This window comes from Chrysemys picta, chromosome 22 (assembly GCF_011386835.1).
Source record: "Chrysemys picta bellii isolate R12L10 chromosome 22, ASM1138683v2, whole genome shotgun sequence".
NCBI classification, from domain to species: Eukaryota; Metazoa; Chordata; order Testudines; family Emydidae; genus Chrysemys; species Chrysemys picta.
The window spans coordinates 4,948,899-4,966,412 of record NC_088812.1 but is presented as its reverse complement, the minus strand read 5'-3'; the positions used below and the strand labels follow the sequence as shown (position 1 = coordinate 4,966,412).

Genomic DNA, 17,514 nt, shown 5'->3' with positions numbered 1-17,514 from the left:
ATCATTATTATTTTCATTTCTATAGTTATTTTATTGTTACAAAATCATTATTCTGGAATAGATTTTATTATTAGTACTCATTTTAAAATATCAGAGGGGTAGCCGTGTTAGTCTGAATCTGTAAAAAGCAACAGAGGGTCCTGTGGCACCTTTGAGACTAACAGAAGTACTGGGAGCATAAGCTTTCGTGGGTAAGAACCTCACTTCTTGCATCTGAAGAAGTGAGGTTCTTACCCACGAAAGCTTATGCTCCCAGTACTTCTGTTAGTCTCAAAGGTGCCACAGGACCCTCTGTTGCATTTTAAAATAATTATCCTAGACTAGCTACTTGGTTTTGTTAATTATTCGGAATAGCTATTTCGGTCCATTTCCACGTCTCTACAAGCCCTCGAGTCATTGAGATGTTTCGGAATCAACATTTTTCAGAATTTCCATTCTGAGGAAAATTTCAGCCTCAGGACGATGGTCCCCGTCCCCCTCCCCCTCACTCGCAATGTCAGAATTTCCCCCCGGGAGGGAAGTCCCTCTTCCACCCAGCCTTAAACAGGAACTTTCCTACCCTCACCTCCCAAGCATAAGTCCCTCTGATGCGCACAACCACCCGCCAGGCCCCGGAGCCTTTTGTGCCAGCCCAAGTCTGGCGACCAAAACACTGAGAGACCCTCACGACTGTCCCGAGAGTTGACAGCACCCGGGAGACGCAGAGCCGGCCTCACCCGCATGGCATCCAGTGCCAGCCGCAAGTTCTCCTTTTCTGTCGGCTCCACTGTATGTTTCACCAGCTCCTGGAGAGAGGAAATAAACCGGGATGGATTTGACCCACTCAAAGGCATTTCTGGCTCCTCCAGCAGAGGGTGCGAGGGTTCCCCAGCTCCCCAGAGCAAAGCATCATGGGACAGAGCCAGGAGCCCATATAGTGCTAGGTGCTGTACGTTATTTATTAGGTATATTACGGTAGCACCTAGGTGCTCCAGTCATGGCCCAGGACCCCGTGGTGCTACGTCCTGTACAAAGAGAACATAAAGACGGCTCCTGCACCAAAGAGCAGACTTGCTAGTCTGAAGCTGACCCCAGGCTTCAATGGAAGAGCTGGCCAGACCCAGCTGGTATGGAGGGGGATTATACCATGCCGAACACCTATAGGTTTTTTTTTTCCTGATGGTGGTCATTGTTCTACCTATTTTATAGAGGGAAACTGAGGCACAGAGAGGGGAAAGGATTTGCCCATGGTCACACAGCAGGCCACTGGCACAGCCCAGGAATAGAAGCCAGGAGTCTTGATCCCCAGCCTACCCCCTCCTTTAGCCAACAAGACCCCACTCCCCTCCCTGAGCTGAAAATAGAACCCAGGTGTCCTGACTCCCAATCCATGACCCTTCTGCATAGACCACCGCCCCTTGACCAGGGTCCTTCGTGCCCACCCCCAGCTTCCAGCCGAGGGTCCGTACCTGTAGGAGCAGATGGTATTTCAGCACCCGTTGCATGGGCACCATCAGCAGGTCACGCAGGGTGAAGCGCCCATTGTTGGCTCGCTGGGAGCATTCCTACACAACAGGATTGCAGCACAGGACAGCATTGGCAGGGGGAGATGCCCAGTGTGTTGAGGGCCAGAAGGACCCACAAAGACTAGGGCAAGTCCTATGTGATGGGACCACCCATAGGGCCTCAGCTACCTCCTGTATGAGCCAGGACTATGGAACCCATCCACCCCGTGACCCACAGGAACCTCCTGCCGTGCCCTCTGAACCCCCCGAGCCGGCATCTCCTGCCGTGTCCTCTGAGCCCCCCGACCCTGCACCTCCTGCCGTGCCCTCTGAGCCCCCCGACCCTGCACCTCCTGCCGTGCCCTCTGAGCCCCCCGACCCTGCACCTCCTGCCGTGCCCTCTGAACCCCCCGACCCTGCACCTCCTGCCGTGCCCTCTGAACCCCCCGACCCTGCACCTCCTGCCGTGCCCTCTGAGCCCCCCGACCCTGCACCTCCTGCCGTGCCCTCTGAACCCCCCGAGCCGGCACCTCCTGCCGTGCCCTCTGAACCCCCCGAGCCGGCACCTCCTGCCGTGTCCTCTGAGCCCCCCGACCCTGCACCTCCTGCCGTGTCCTCTGAACCCCCCGACCCTGCACCTCCTGCCGTGCCCTCTGAGCCCCCCGACCCTGCACCTCCTGCCGTGTCCTCTGAACCCCCCGAGCCGGCACCTCCTGCCGTGTCCTCTGAGCCCCCGACCCTGCACCTCCTGCCGTGTCCTCTGAGCCCCCCGACCCGGCACCTCCTGCCGTGTCCTCTGAGCCCCCCGACCCTGCACCTCCTGCCGTGTCCTCTGAACCCCCCGACCCTGCACCTCCTGCCGTGTCCTCTGAGCCCCCCGACCCTGCACCTCCTGCCGTGTCCTCTGAGCCCCTCGACCCTGCACCCCCTGCCGTGTCCTCTGAACCCTTCGACCCTGCACCTCCTGCCGTGTCCTCTGAGCCCCTCGACCCTGCACCCCCTGCCGTGTCCTCTGAGCCCCTCGACCCTGCACCTCCTGCCGTGTCCTCTGAGCCCCTCGACCCTGCACCTCCTGCCGTGTCCTCTGAGCCCCCCGACCCTGCAACTCCTGCCGTGCCCTCTGAGCCCCCCGACCCCGCACCTCCTGCCGTGTCCTCTGAGCCCCCCGACCCCGCACCTCCTGCCGTGCCCTCTGAGCCCCCCGACCCTGCACCTCCTGCCGTGCCCTCTGAACCTCCCAATCCCATGGCACCTCCTGCAGTGCCCTATCAGCCCCCTGACCCCATGACACCTCCCGCCATACCTCTGAACCCCCCTGATCCTGGCACATCTTCCATGCCCCCGGATGTCCCCAGCCCATTCCTGCTTAGGGGGTTCCCGTTAGCACGGAGGGATGTGGGGGGTGGGGCTGTAGTTAGAGGATGGATGGGGAGTGGCTAGGGTGATACGGAACCATGGCCCTGACCTCCAGCTTCATCCTCACATCCATGCTGGCACCAGCCACTTGGTCCAGACACCGGCTGGCGGCTTCCACCTGACTGCAGTATCTGCCGTAGAGCAGGAACCTGGGAGGGCAAAGGGGAGTAGGGGCGTGAGCCGGGGGAGGGGAGGGAGAGCTGGAATGTGGCCCTGGCCCAGTCTGGAAAGAACCCTTGGCTTGTCTTCTTCCTGTCTCCACCCACAGCCGAGGGGAGGGAGAAAGAAAGAAAGAAAGGTGGGAACTCAGGGAAGAGGTGCTGGGAGCCCCGTATCCTGGGAACGGAGAGTGGGGGACACAGGGACCAGCTGTGCCCTGACTCCCTGGACCCACCTCTGCTCTCCGAGTGCGAAGGGAGCTCCCACGAGGTGGGCTTAGCTTTCTTGCTCAGCAGAGGGCACCATGAGGACAGGGAATAAAGAAGTGGGGTGGGGGCGGTGGTGAGAAGGAGGCATCTCCACGGATTCTTCTAGACACTGGGCTCTTGGGGCAGGAAGGAGAAAGGGGAACCGACCCTTGCCCCAGCAAGGTCAAGGGGGACGGGGAAGAACATGTGGCTTCAGAGCATGCCCAAGTGACCCCACTAGGGGAAGCTCCTGCACCTCTCCCCAGGGGTTCTTCTCCCCACCCTCACCTTTCCGGACAAGCCTCACCTTTCCTTGTACTTGATAAAGACCTGGTAGAGGTTCTGGGCGTTGCTGAAGGACAGGACATTCTTCAGGTCATCCAAGAAGAATCGATGCACCTTCACGAGGTCCTAGGAGCGGGTTGGGGGGCAGAGGAATCAGCTCAGAGCCTCTCAACCTGCCACAACTAGCTCGCTCACCAGCTATGGGCTGTACAGAAACATCACGTGCACCATGCTGGAGTCCCAGGGGAGGCAGACTTAGATCTAGACCCCAGGATTAGACTGTGGAACCCACCGGGACATGTGCTTCCTGGGCTAACACCTGATGTGAAATTTGCCCAGTCCCCACTTATGGAGCAGGAACCCATTGTAGTGGGTGCTGTACACACACAGAACAAAAATATCAGTGGGGCCAGACCGCCAGCTGGTGCAAATGGGTGTGGCCCCACTGGGGTCAATGGGCCCGACCCTCCAGCTGGTGTTACTGAGATTCCCTTGTTCTAACAACCAGGCCGCACTCCTATCCAGAAATAAAACCCAGGAGTCCTGACTAACAATCCATCTTGATCTAAGCAATAGACCCACACTGTTTCCCACAGCAAGGAATAGAACCTAGGAGTTCTGACTACAAGCTAGCTCGTCCTAACCAGTAGGCCACACTCCCCTACCAGAGCCTTTCAATTCTAGGAACCTACCCATGACCTACTGCAGGAGATAGGGCGACATTCATAACTACCCCTGCATGGATTGCCAGTGTAATTTGGATTGACGGCCTTCAGCACAGGCTGCTGCCTTTAGAGATAAAGGAGCAACTCTATCCGCTGCTAGCAGTAGCAGGTTGTTATCCACTTTGTGGAACAGCCACTAGAATGGGGGGATATATAGCACACACCGAACTTCTGAGTCACACAGTCCCCTAAACAGGGAAGGTGGATTGATGGGTGGTATTTAGGCTGGGTTTCCAGGCCGGAGCTTAGTTTGAGTCAGGAGAGGTATATGAAAAAGAGAGCAACTTACCTCGATGTTGATGAAAATGTTCTCCATGTCCTCGGGTTTTAGAAATCTCTGCAGGGGCTTCATAAAGTGCTGCAAACACACAACGGGGAGTCGTCACACAGGGCAGAGCTGTCTGAATCACACGGCTCAGGGGCCGGATTCCACAGACAAACTCTGGCTGGATTTTCATGGAACAGATCCAAGGGGGCGGGGGTTGCTGGGACCGTAGACGGGGTAGTGGGCAAGGAAACAGCATTGTCATTTAAAGGGGCCATCTTCCTGGAGAGGGTAAAACATGTGCCTCTGTGATTCAGGGGTTAAAGGTCAAATGTGTAAGCTAAAGGTTGAAGGTTAAAGTGCTCCAGGAGTTAAAGCGTCATTCAATGTAAAGTTAAAGTGAGCTCAATCTATTTAGCTTAACAAAGAGAAGGTGAAGGGGTGATGTGATTATGGCCAATAAGTACTGACATGGGAAACGAATATTAGATAACAGGCTCTTCTTCTAGCAGAGAAAAGTCTAACATGATCCAACGGCTGGAAGTTGAAGCCAGACAAATTCAGACTGGAAACAAGGCGTAAACTTTTAACGGGAAGGGTAATTAACCATTGAAACAATTGACCGAGGGTTGTGGTGGATTCTCCCATCACTTTTTAAATCAAAATTGGATGTTTTTGTCAAAGCTCTGCTCTAGGAAGTTTTTTTGAGGAAGTTCTTTGGCCTGTGTCATCCAGGAGGTCAGACTAGATGATCACCATGGGCCTTTGTAGGCTTGGAATCTCTCATTCTATGTCTCTAAGCTTGAAAGTTAATGGTTAAAGTGATTCAGGAGTTAAAGGTCGGTCCAAATTTTTCTGTTGAAATTTTTTGGATGGAAAATTGGCGCGTTGACATTTTCACAGACAGCGTCTGCCTTCCTCCAACATTTCTGATTTTTCTTTTTTGGGTCAGAAAACTGAAAAACGTCCAGCTCTGGACCAAAACTCTTGGAGGGGGTTTCTTTTCTTTTCATTTTTTCGTCAAAAACGTTTCAGGTTTTTGATGAAAAATCAAAATTGGTCACTGAAAATTGTGTTCTCAATTAAATGGTTTGCAGAACCCCCGGCATTTTTGTACCGCCTCTAGGGGAAAACTCCTCTTCTCCGGAGGTATGGTGAGAACTAGCGGACTCATCCCCCATGGTGGGGCGGTTGTCTGTGGGGACTGAACCTGCAGCGTCTGGAGCTAAAAGTTGGTGGTTTTGTTGCTTGAGTTCTAGGCGGTAGAATCTTTTATACGGCTACATATGGTGCAGCCACTAAAGGGCTAGTAAGGGCTATATAGTCTGTAGTCACCGCCTGCACCCCAAGTAGCACCACGGCGACCTTTGGCCCCATGCCGCCATTGGCTCTGACCCTCTTTCATGCCAACCTGGCCTTTTCAAGGGTGTCCTCCCAGCTCCTGCTGCCCACGGCAGCACTCCCATTAAGGGGGCAGGAGAAGCCAAACTGAGATGAGCCCCTTGTTCACACCTCTGCCTATGTCACCGGGGGAACGGTCCGCACCCCCAGCTGGCCGAGTGGCCAGCAGAGATGGCAGGACTGGTGGGCCGCCCACCTGCCGTACCTGGTAGATGGATTCTAGTGTGTCTGTGTATTTCTCCTCCGTCTGTCTGATTTCTTGAAGGCAGCAGTTCCGCTTATCCAGCTCTGTCATCTTCTGCTGCAGGAAGACACAGTGCAGATACTTGACATTCAGTAACCTTAACCCCGGGGGCCAGATGCCCAGCTGGAGACCCCATGACCCTCCCCAAGCTAGTAATCGAACCCAGGGGTCCAGACTCAAAGCCCCCTCTACTCTAACCACTAGACTCCAGCTCTCTTCCCAAGCTGGGAACAAAGCCCAAGAGTGCTGACTCCCTCTCCTCTATCCACTAGACCCTACTCCCCTTCCAGGAGTCATGACTGCCATCCCCTCCTCGTCTAACCTCTACATCCTACTCCTCTACCAGAGCTGGGAACAGAACCCAGGAGTCCTGACTCCCAGCCCCTGGCTTTGACCACTAGCTCACGCTCCCCTCCCCAGAGAATGGAACCCAGGAGTCCTAGGATATCGCCACATGCCGAATACCTCGAGCCACCTTCAGGGTACAGCCCACTCCAGCAGCAGGGTCTCAGTAACGCATCCTTCCTCTTACTTACTGGCATGACAACCGGCTCCGACCTCATCAGGTCTTCGTAGATTTCATCTCCTTCCGCCTCCTCATTCTCCACGCAGTCGTACAGGTCGTCATCTTCCTCCACCGTGTCACTGGGGAGTTGAGAGTGAGAAGGACGCTCAGTGCCCTGGACCGGGTCTGACCCCTTAGCTTGCAGAACAGTCCAGATGTTCAAACTCAAGGGCCAAAATTCAATATTTAGGCACCTAAATAAGTGGTCTGATTCTCAGAAGTGATGAGCTCCCCCAAGGGTTCCTCGGCACCCTCTGATTAATATCTGCACAGACCCCGACTGAGATCAGGGCCCCATTGTGCTAGGCACTGCACAGACCCCGACTGAGATCAGGGCCCCATTGTGCCAGGCGCTGCACAGACCTGGATTGAGATCAGGGCCCCGTTGTGCCAGGCGCTGCACAGACGTGGACTGAGATCAGGGCCCCGTTGTGCCAGGCGCTGCACAGACCTGGACTAAGATTGTGCCAGATGCTGCTAGGGTTGCCAGGTGTCTGGATTTTGACCAGAACACCTGGTCAAAAAGGACTCTGGCGACTCCAGTCAGCACCACTGACTGGGCCGTTAAAAGTCCAGTTGGCGGGGCTGGCAGGCTCCTTACCTTGCTTCCCAGCCCCTAGATGTAGAGTCAGCCAGTGTAGTGCCCCCACCCCAAGCGCTGGCTCTGCTGATCCCATTGGCCAGGAACCGTGGCCAATGGGAGCTGCGGGAGCAGTACCTGCAGACAGGGGCAGTGTGCAAAGCCGCCTGGCCGCACCTCCGCCTAGGAGCCGAGGGACATATTGCCGCTTCCGGGAGTTGCCTGAGGTGAGCACCTCCCGGATCCTGTACTCCTCACCCCCTCCTGCACCCCAATCCCCTGTCCTAGCCCTGAGCCCCCTCCTGCACACCAAACCCCTCATTCCTGGCCCCACCCCAGAGCCCACACTCCCAGCCAGAGTCCGCACCCTCTCCTGCACCCCACCCTCCAGCCCAGAGCCCCCTCCTGCACTCTGAACCCCTCATTTCTGGCCTCACCCTGGAGCCCGCACCCCCAGCCCACAGCCTGTACTCCCTCCCCCACCCCAACCCCCAACCTGGAGCCCCATCCCACACTCCGAAGCCCTCGTCCCCAGCTGTACCCCCAGCCGAAGCCCTCACTCCCTCCCACACCCCAACCCCCTGCCCCAGCCCGGTGAAGATGAGTGTGAGTGAGTGAAGGTGGGGGACAGCAAGCAACAGAGGGGGAGGGAAATGCAGTGAGTGGGGGCGGGGCCTCGGAGACGGGGCAGGGCCTTGGGGAAGGGGTGGGGCAAGGGAGTTCGGGTTTGTGCGATTAGAAAGTTGGCAACCCTCTGCACAGACCCTGACTGAGATCACGGCCCCCATTGTGCCGGGCACTGCACGGACCCCGACTGAGATCAGGGCCTGTTGTCTTGGGCACTGCACGGACCCCAAAAAAGATGGGAGCCCACATTGTGCCGGACACCTCACAGACTCCAAGCCAGATCAGGGCCCCCATTATTCCAGGCACTGCACAGACCCCAACCAAGATTGGGGCCCCCCTTGTGCTGGGCCAGTGTTTAATTTGTGCCAGGGCTGAGCCCCGGCACCTCTGGGCTTGGCAGTTCAGAGCCCCGGCACCTCCGGGCTTGGCAGTTCATAGCCCCGGCACCTCCGGGCTTGGCAGTTCGTAGCCCTGGCACCTCCGGGCCTGGCAATTCAGAGCCCCGGCACCTCCAGACTTGCCACATCAGTTATGAATGTAAAAAAGTGGCTTGAGCCCCGGCACCTTTTTCATGACCAATTAAGCACCGTGTTGGACACTGCACAGACACATAATGAGAGAGTCCCCGCCCCGAAGAGTTTGCAATATAAACAGGCAAGCCAAAGTCAAGAGCCTAGTCTCCGTTTTACAGAGGCAGAGGCGCCCAGTGGAAAAGCAGGGAACAGGACCCTTTTGAGGGCCAAGCCAATGCTCTCTCCAGGTCACCCCCTATGGCTTTTGGTGGAGACACAGAGGGCACTTACTCAATCTGATCCGAAAGGTCACCATAAACGTCGTTGTCCGCGACGCTGTCCTCGGTGGGGAAGGGCCTGAAAGAGGACAGAGCCGGCTCGTGATCAGGTTATAACGCGGGCAAGCCTCGTTCGCGAACGTCTCCTCTCCAGGAGGGTTCGTCTCTCTGGCCTTTTCTCCTCTCCGTTTTACCCTTGCTGCCCCATGTCCCAGCGGCACAGGGCTGCCTGCATCCCTGCCCCTGTCATGGAGCTGATCAGCCAGAAGGGGTCACTCAAGAAGCTGTCCGTGGGCAAACTTGGACAGATGTCACGGTCAACCAAGATGGCCATTTGCTAACCACAAGACCACCACAGCTGATAACTTCTAATTGAGGGGAAGGTCTGGGAGGCACGACTAGGCCCTCAGATAGGGTTTGATGGGGAACGGTTTTCCTGTCCTGCAAACATAAGAGTTGAAAATTTTTCCCATATCGAATTGGGGGCAAAAACCTAGTCCTGCATTGAGAAAAGTAATTTTTTTTTTCATTTCAGGTGCATTGAAATGTTTCATTTCAATCATTTCAAACGTGTTGTTTAGACCGGCCAATTTATTCTCTTTTTTTTTTTAAACTTTTTTTTTTACCTGTCTAATTAGCTTCGATCTCCCAACGAAAAGTTGTTTCCAACTGGAGAACCGGGATTTTTCCATTTTGAAAATGTCCAAACAACACATTCTGACCATCTCAAAACTTTCTTCCGAGTCAGGAAGAATTTGACCAACTTTCACAGTCAGTTTTGGTGTCAAGGAATCAGCATTTTCCGATGAAAAAATGATTTATTGGAAAATTCCTACCCTCGATATCACCCAGTGTGGGACTCTGAATCCCTGGGTGGTGGATTCTAGACCCATGTAGGCTGCCTGATTAGGACCATAAACTAGGATCCTTCTCAGCAAGGAGAGGCCACGTGATATTAATGAACTACCAGGCTTATTAATCCAACCACTAGCACATTCCAAAGAGAAATGAAGCCACCCCACATATGCATATTCAAATTCCTTGCTGTAGCACTCAACTGGGGTGCGTTGCCAACCTTACTTACATGATCCCTTTGGCTTGAGCTACCTGAGTCCATGAGAGAATCGACAAGGTCTCGATCACCTGGGAGGGGAGAGAGGGGCGTGTTACATCAGCGGACAAGATGGACAATTGCAAGGGTGGCAACAGAACCGTAGCGAGGGTGGATTGGACCCACAGAACCCGGATGGGAACTCCCCGAGTCTCTGAGAATGCAGCGTTGCCCCGTGAGAACGTTAAACTGGGAGCAATGGAGAGTGATCCCCCATCCACGGAGCACAATGGAGACTCCCACTCCCATGGAATGCTCAGCACGGTTGCAAATATGGCCCCTCGGTGCTAAACCCCAGGGGTTTCCGTGCCCTGGGGTAAAATAAGAAGCAGCTGGGGATCTTCCCAGGATTTTCCCAGCCTCAAAGCCTGCCGGACCAGCTGACCTCAATCCCCAAATGTGCGGCTTTCCCAAAGTACAAAAAGAAAAAACCAGGAATGTCTCTGTCCAGGGAGCTTTTATTCCGGAGAGCAAGAAAGAACCAATGTAAAGTCTCCATGAAAGCGAGACGAACATGTACTCAGAGACGCAGGGTCTCTCACACACAAAGCCCCTCTGTAACACCCTGCATCTGGACTGCAACACGGAACAATAGCGGCCCAGCAGCTGTCTCTGCAGACAGATAAGGAGAACACTCTACATTTAAAGTCACTGGACACAGATCTTCTTTCAGGCACCGTATAGCGCTACAAACACACACCAATTATCTGGGGGCTTTGGGTGCTCCCCATTAACCCAAGACATTCACATTCTTGGGCTTCTTCTCTACACGTGGTTTTAAGGACTTTGAGACCTTCGGGTTGAAAGGGGCAATATAAAGCTATGTTAAACTCTCCCCCCCCATTGTTCTGGGCACTGCATGGACCCGCACCGAGATCATGACCTCACTGTGCTGGGCACTGCAGAGTCACTGTAAGAGACAGTCCCTCCCCTGAAGAGTTTATAATCTAAATAGACAAAGGGTGGGTGGGGAAATAGAGACCCGAGGGGGGAAGCGACTTGCCCCAGGTCACCCAGTAGTTCAGTGGCAGGAAATGCTCCCGACGTTGTCCCCGAACTCTGGGGCAGTTCTCCAGGCCCAGACGCGCAGCGGCAGAGTTCTATTTAGGGTTACTTGAATTGTGAGCTCTGTGGAACAAGGAACTTCTCTTTGCTCTGTGTTTGTACAGCACCTGGCACACCGGGTCTTGGTCCGTGACTGGGGCTCCCAGGCATGGCCATAATCATGATAAATAATAATAATTCTAGGCTCGATCCAGCAACACCGAGGTGACCCTAAGGGACAGGCCAGGGCAGCTAAAATGACTATTCCAGACCCAGAACGAGGTCGCTGTGCTGCAGTGTGACATGGGAGCCCTGCAGACGTTGCCCAGCGCGCTGATCCTGCCAAGCCAATGTTGCGGCGCTGACCGCCTGCCTTCTTCCCGAAGACAGAGCTGGAGCGTCGGGGCTGGCTGGGGAGCAAGGGAAGTGAGTATTTGGGGTGCGTATGGTGGGGCCTAACTCGCTCCGGGGCTCCGGATGACTCTCCAAGATGGCTGCCTCATAAGCCAAAGCCCCAAGTGACTCCAATCGAGGGCTGCCAACCAGACAGTCCAGGTTTCAGCTGGTGTGTCATTTGACAAGCCCTGAAGTCCTGCTTTTTGATCGTGGGGAGGGGAGAGGTGGAGCAGGGGGGTTGCGGAAAGAGGCAGGGGCTCGGGGGTCCGGTTACCAGCCATTAGAAAGGTGGCACCCTACTCCAGTCAAGGCTAAAAGGGGGCCAGGGAGCAGGGGAGTGGGGGGTTATTGGGCACTCAGTGGTCCACAGGCATCTTAAAGCCTCTTAAAGGGGGCAGGGCAGGGATGATCCGAGATAGGCTCTGTGTGATATCTTGGGACATTTGATCTGTGGTGCAGGTTATGTCACCTCAGACTGGCCTGTCTGGGAGGAAGCACAAAACTCTCCACTTCCTTCTTGGCCAAGACTATTTGACACATTCTGGGGTGTGCGGGGAGAGCTTTTCCCTTTTCCCATTTCAGCAGGGTTCATGGGAGGAGGCTCCGGGGAGGGTGTCACTGTCACACAAGTCACTGAGAGGCAGCAGCGGGGAGGTTGATGTACTAGCCGTGACCATGAGTCCTAGTGCATGGATGGGGGGGCTTCAGGGACGGGCGACGGGAATGATGAAGAGCCTGGAAGAACTTTCCTATGAAGAGAGATTGAAGCCAACAGGAGGCAAATATACGGATACAGAATAAGTGATTCATAGATTATAAAAACCAGAAGGGACATTGTGATCAAGTCTGACAACTAGAGAAAACAGAGGGGGAGCGTTTAGTTGCCCTGTTGGGCTACCAGCACAAGTGGCCCCTTTGAATGAAATTGAACAGTGGCAAAGGAAATGCTTTTTCCACATGATGGGTGATTAGCCGGTGGAACTCCTTGCCACAGGACACTGCCATGGCCAAGAATTTGCCAAGATTCAAAGGAGAATTGGCCGTTTACCTGGACAACAAGGAGATCCAGAGTTAGACCAGCAAATGTTAAATGTTTTGGAAGAGAGAGAAACTCATCAGGGCACAAAACAACCCCTCACTATTAGGGATGAAGAGAAGATTTTCCTGAGGGGAGATTATCCCACCTGAGCCTCTACAGCATGTAGTGCTGGCCACTGTCTGAGGCAGAATATGGGACTAGATGGACTCTGAGACTGACCGTTATTGTTATTTATTAGGAGTATTACGGTAGCTCCTAGGAGCCTCAATCTTGGCCTAGGACCCCATTGTGCTAGACACTGGACATTATTTATTAGGTGTATTACGGTAGTGCTAGAAGCCCCAGTCATAGATCAGGTGCTAATTGTGCTAGGTGCTGTACAAACATAGAACAAAGAGACAGTCCTGCCCCCAAAGAACTTTTTCAGTCTGGCAGTTCCTATTTCATTTCCCCAAAGCCCGGTAAACTAGTAACTCTCTTCCCTAGGTGCTTATCTGACCCTCACCAGTGTCATGTCCGAGCACCTCACAACCTTTACTGCATTTACTCTCACAACACCCCCTGGATGGCAGAGCAGGGCTGTTGTGTCCATTGTACAGATGGGAACTGAGGCACAGAGATTTGCCCAAGGTCACACAGAGAAGCTGTGGCAGAGCAAGGAACCTAACCCCGGTCTCCTCAGCACTGCTCCGTCCTCAGCATCGTTGTAGTACGGGAATGTGGAGCATCAGCGGTTCTCAGCATGCATGGGAGAGAGAGCCCAGGCCAGGCTTCACCTCTCTTCTTTGGCTGCCAGCGTGGGGTGGGGCAAGATCAGTGCCAATTGCGAGGGTTTGGGATGCGGCCTGCTAGGATCTGGGCTGAGACCCAGCAAACTCACTCCCACCAGATTCTAATCTCCTCTCTACACGTCTCCTTACAGATACGCAGCCAGCTCCACTGTCGCCGAGGTCTCAAAATGGAGCAAACCGAGCCCGGGCTATAATAGTAACAGCTAGTTCTCCTGGAGCACTTTTCATCTGTAGATCTCAAAGCCCTTTTCAAAGGAATCCGTAGCACTATCCCGACTGTACAGGTGGGGAAACTGAGGCACGGAGGTGAGGCAGTGACTTGCCCAACGCCATCCAGCAGGCCAGTGGCAGAGGTGAGATCCCCGGAGAAAGGAAATTACAGGACAGTTCAAACGTCAAGTATGGGATTGCAACTGGCGATTTCTCACATGCTGACCTGGGCATCCTCCATCCCAAAGAGGCAATTCTCCATAGTCTAAAGGGGGAAACTGAGGCACGGGAGGTGGGGGCGGGGAAGCGACGTGCTTAAAGTCGTGTGGTGAGTCAGTGGCAAAAATGGAAATAGAACCCAGACTCCCAGGCCCCCTGCTCTAACCACTTGAGGCCACTCCCCTCCCAGAACTGGATTTAGAACCCAGGAGTCCTGGCTCCTAGCCTGCCCTGTTCTAAACACTGCACTCCCCTCTCAAAGCTGGGGAGAGAACCCAGAAGCAGCTATTCATCAAAACTAACTAACAAATGCTAGACTGTGGCACATAGGTAAGGAGACCCTCCATCAATAGTTGGAAATGCCAGGCAAATAAAAGACAGCTTGCTGAGTGGACAGCCCAGGGGACACTGAACCCGGGGATCCCCACATCTTTCAGCATGAGTCTCTCCAGCTTCCGCTACAGAAGCGGCTTCATTGCAGCTCTAACCAACCCACCGTCTCTGTGGCTCAGGCACAGAACGGGGGACACGTAACACACTCTGAGCACCCCAGCCCCCTCCTGGATGGAATCAGAACTGGGTCAACTGTGTGTGTGTCATCATAGGCCCTATACTGCCAACAGCAAATGGCGTTTCTGCCGCTTCGCAGGTGTCAGAGCCAGAGGATGACCTATGGCAATAATAGTATCCTCTAGCGCTTTTCAGCTCAAAGCACTTTGCAAAGGAAGCGAGGTTTGTTATCCCCATTTTACAGAGGGGAAAACTGAGGCACGGGGCGGCAGCATGATTTGCCCACAGTCACCGGCAAAGCTAGCGCTAGAACACACGTCTCCCAGTTCAGTGGTCTAACCACTAGACCACACTGCCTCATACTATCAGACTTTTATGGCCCCAAATATCACAATATCTGAGCGCACCTGACTCTCTTTAATCTGTATTAAATCCTGGGAGATAAGGCAGTACTTTGATCCCCATCTGATAGCTAGGAGAGCAGATGCGCAGGGAGATCTGCCCAAGGCCACGCTGGAAGCCTGTAGCAAAGCAGGGCCTTGCACCCAGCTGGTCAGTAAGTGCTCTAACCACTGCACCATCCCATCCCCGAGTCTCAGATCTGAAGCACCAGGGGTCTAACTTTGCGCCTCCACCCCTGTCACCGTGAAGCCCCCGTCCCCCATGACGTGCAGCGGCATCACAGTACACGGCCAGTACATGACACACGCACCCAACCATTCAGCTCTGTGAAAGCCAGAGAAAGCTGCCGGCCCCAGCTCCTCTTCCACGCCCCAGCAGAACAGAAACTGAGCGAGCGGCCCAACCTCGACAGGATGCGAGATCTAAAAGAAAAACCACACACGGGCTGCAAAGCCAGAGACACAGCAGGCGCGTCTTGCGTGCAGTGAGAACGCGGCCTTCGCAGATCCACAGATTTTGGGGCTAGACGAGACCATTCGAGCATCAAATCGAAGCTCCCGTAGAGCTCAGGCTGGAGAATTTCCCCCCGTCACCTCCCATCTTGAGCCCAACCACTTGCGTTTGGCTAAAACATCTTCCAGAAAGGCTGTATCTGAAAACCTCAAGAGATGGAGAATCCACCACTTCCCTGGGGAGTTTCTGTCAATGATGACCCCACACACACGGTTTAAAATTGGTGCCTTGTTTCTCATTTGAATGAGTCTGGCTTTTCCCTTCTAGCCGCTGGTTCTTGCTGACCCTTTCTTCATTTGATTAAAGAGCCCTTTAATAGACGGTATTTTTCTTCTGCATCTGTATGTTGTCTACACTGTACATTCTGGTATGTCTACACTGCAGTCAAAGACCCATGGCACGGCCGTGGCTGGCCCAGGTCAGCTGACTTGGGATTGCAGGGCTGTCAAATTGCAGGGTAGATGTTTGAGCTCGGGTTAGGGGTGGGTCTCCGAGCCCAGGGTCCAGCTTGAGTGTCTACACTGCTGTTTCTAGCCCCGCAGCCCGAGTCAGCTGGGCCAGGCTCTGAGCCTTGCTGCCCTGGGTTTTATAATCGCAGTGTAGACGTACCCCAAGCCTGGGCTCTGATTCAGGTTTGAGCCCAAGCCCCCCTTTCGTCTACACACAGATCAGTCTGATTCGGGTCAGCAAGCACTCTGCACCTAGACCCCTTTTAGGGGGTCAGAACCCTGCAGTGACTTGGGTCCAAGCCCTGTCATTTTACAATATGGACGCAGCTCAAGCCACAGATCCAAGTCGGAAAGCCAGCGTCGTGCAGTGCGAGCCGGGTCCAGCAACTGGCTTACCATGCAGTGTGGACAGTCAAGCTGGGAAACACTGAGTCCATGAGCCTGGGTCCCACAGACCTGGCCTTCATGTGCAGTGTAGACATACCCAGTGGGGTCAGGAGGGCTAGCAAGTCAGCTCTTCTTGGAGAAAGGTGGACACTCCCTAAAGCAACGTTTCTCAAATGTGGCCACCATGGCCGCATGTGGCCACCAGCAGCTTTACGTGCAGCCATGACACTCTCCTGGGCGGGGAGCGGGGGGCAAAGCATCACGCTCCCCCCCTTTGTTGCTCTTGGATGCGCTGCCCTGCACGGCCTCTGGAGAGAGGTGGGGCACAACACTGCAGGAGTAAGGTGAGTTCTTATCCACGTTGCGGGGAGGGGGTTGGGGGTCAGGCTCCAGCGGTGGGACTCCAGGATCAATGCGGCCCCGGGCTCCGACCGCAGGGCAGCGGGTACTGAGCCCCCCGGCTCTGGCCACGCGGCCCTGGCCTCCAGTTGCAGGGCTTCAGCCTCCGGCCCCTGGTTTCAGCCGGGTGGCAGCAGGCGCTGGCCCCTGGTTCCAGTCCCAGACTCCAGCCACACAGTGGCAGGCGCTGGCCACAGGCACCGACCCCCAGCCCCAACCGCACAGCACTGGCCTCCAACTGTGGGGCTCTGGGCACAGGGCAGCAGGTGCTGACCCCTGGCTCCAGACACTTCCGCTGGTGCAGTGGTGGGCGCTGGACCCGGGCTCCCGCCACGCGGCCCTAGCCCCTGGCACTGATCCCCTTCCCCAGCTGCACGGCAGCAGATGCCAACCCACAGCTCCAGCCATGTGGCCCCAGCCCCTGGCGCTGATCCCTTGCCCTAGGCGCCGACCCACAGCTCTGTTCCAGGGCTCTGGCCACGCGGTGGTGGGAGCTGGCTCCGGGTGCTGCTAACCCCTGGCCCTGGCCATGCAGCAGTGAGCGCTGGCTCCAGCCACGCAGCGGCGGGCGCTGACTCCTGACTCCAGCTACACACCCCTGGGCTCCAGCACCCAGCTCCAGGCTCTGGTCACACGACAGTGGGGCTCATCATCCCTTCCCCCCCCACCTCCCCCGGACCCGGCTGCCTTCCTGGCTTCGCATCCATCCCCCTCATTGCCCCAGGCCCCCACTGCCTCCCCTTTCAATCCCCCCTCCCCATGCAGAGCTTAATGGGTCCTGCGGCTTGCTGAGAAAAGTGATATTAACAAACATGCAAGTATCACTTTTCACAGCAGACTGACTAGCTATCTGTGAAAAGTGACAGTTGTATGTTTGTTAATATCACTTACCACTTTCCATAGCCTCCCCGGTGGCTACTAAGTGTGCGGTGATATTAACAAATATACAAGGATCACTTTTCACAGCAAGCCCCAGGACCCATTAAGCCCTGGATGAGGGGCCAAAGCGGGAGGCAGCATTATTTTTGCTATTGAGTCTGCCAAAAACCCCTACAAATATAAATGACAGTGATCTGGATGTGACTGTGTCCATATTGAATTGTTTTTCCTAAAGTTAATTAAGTATTTTAGGGAAAAAGTGTCAGTGCAGCCACCAGTGAGAGTTGGTGGTCACACTCTGATGCCACCAAACAATTGTTGTGAGAACCCCTACCCTAAAGGGAGCAGATTTATTGTCCAACAAATACGTACTCAA

General features: G+C 54.8%; 1 protein-coding gene across 7 annotated transcripts in view; it reads right to left on the bottom strand.

The window, feature by feature from the left end:
• VAV1 (vav guanine nucleotide exchange factor 1) overlaps positions 1 to 17,514 on the bottom strand; it is a 59,524-nt gene that overhangs the window by 17,119 nt on the left and 24,891 nt on the right. For 6 of the 7 annotated variants that reach the window (XM_005312571.5, XM_065576286.1, XM_042852808.2 and 3 more), the window contains 9 exons: positions 9,874 to 9,932; positions 8,803 to 8,868; positions 6,764 to 6,872; positions 6,189 to 6,284; positions 4,607 to 4,675; positions 3,615 to 3,718; positions 2,950 to 3,049; positions 1,449 to 1,544; positions 717 to 785 (listed from right to left, as the gene is read on the bottom strand). In XM_005312571.5, the coding sequence (XP_005312628.2) occupies positions 717 to 785; positions 1,449 to 1,544; positions 2,950 to 3,049; positions 3,615 to 3,718; positions 4,607 to 4,675; positions 6,189 to 6,284; positions 6,764 to 6,872; positions 8,803 to 8,868; positions 9,874 to 9,932 (768 nt within the window). The remainder of the gene's footprint in view (positions 1 to 716; positions 786 to 1,448; positions 1,545 to 2,949; positions 3,050 to 3,614; positions 3,719 to 4,606; positions 4,676 to 6,188; positions 6,285 to 6,763; positions 6,873 to 8,802; positions 8,869 to 9,873; positions 9,933 to 17,514) is intronic. The other variant, XM_042852809.2, reaches the window with a different exon arrangement.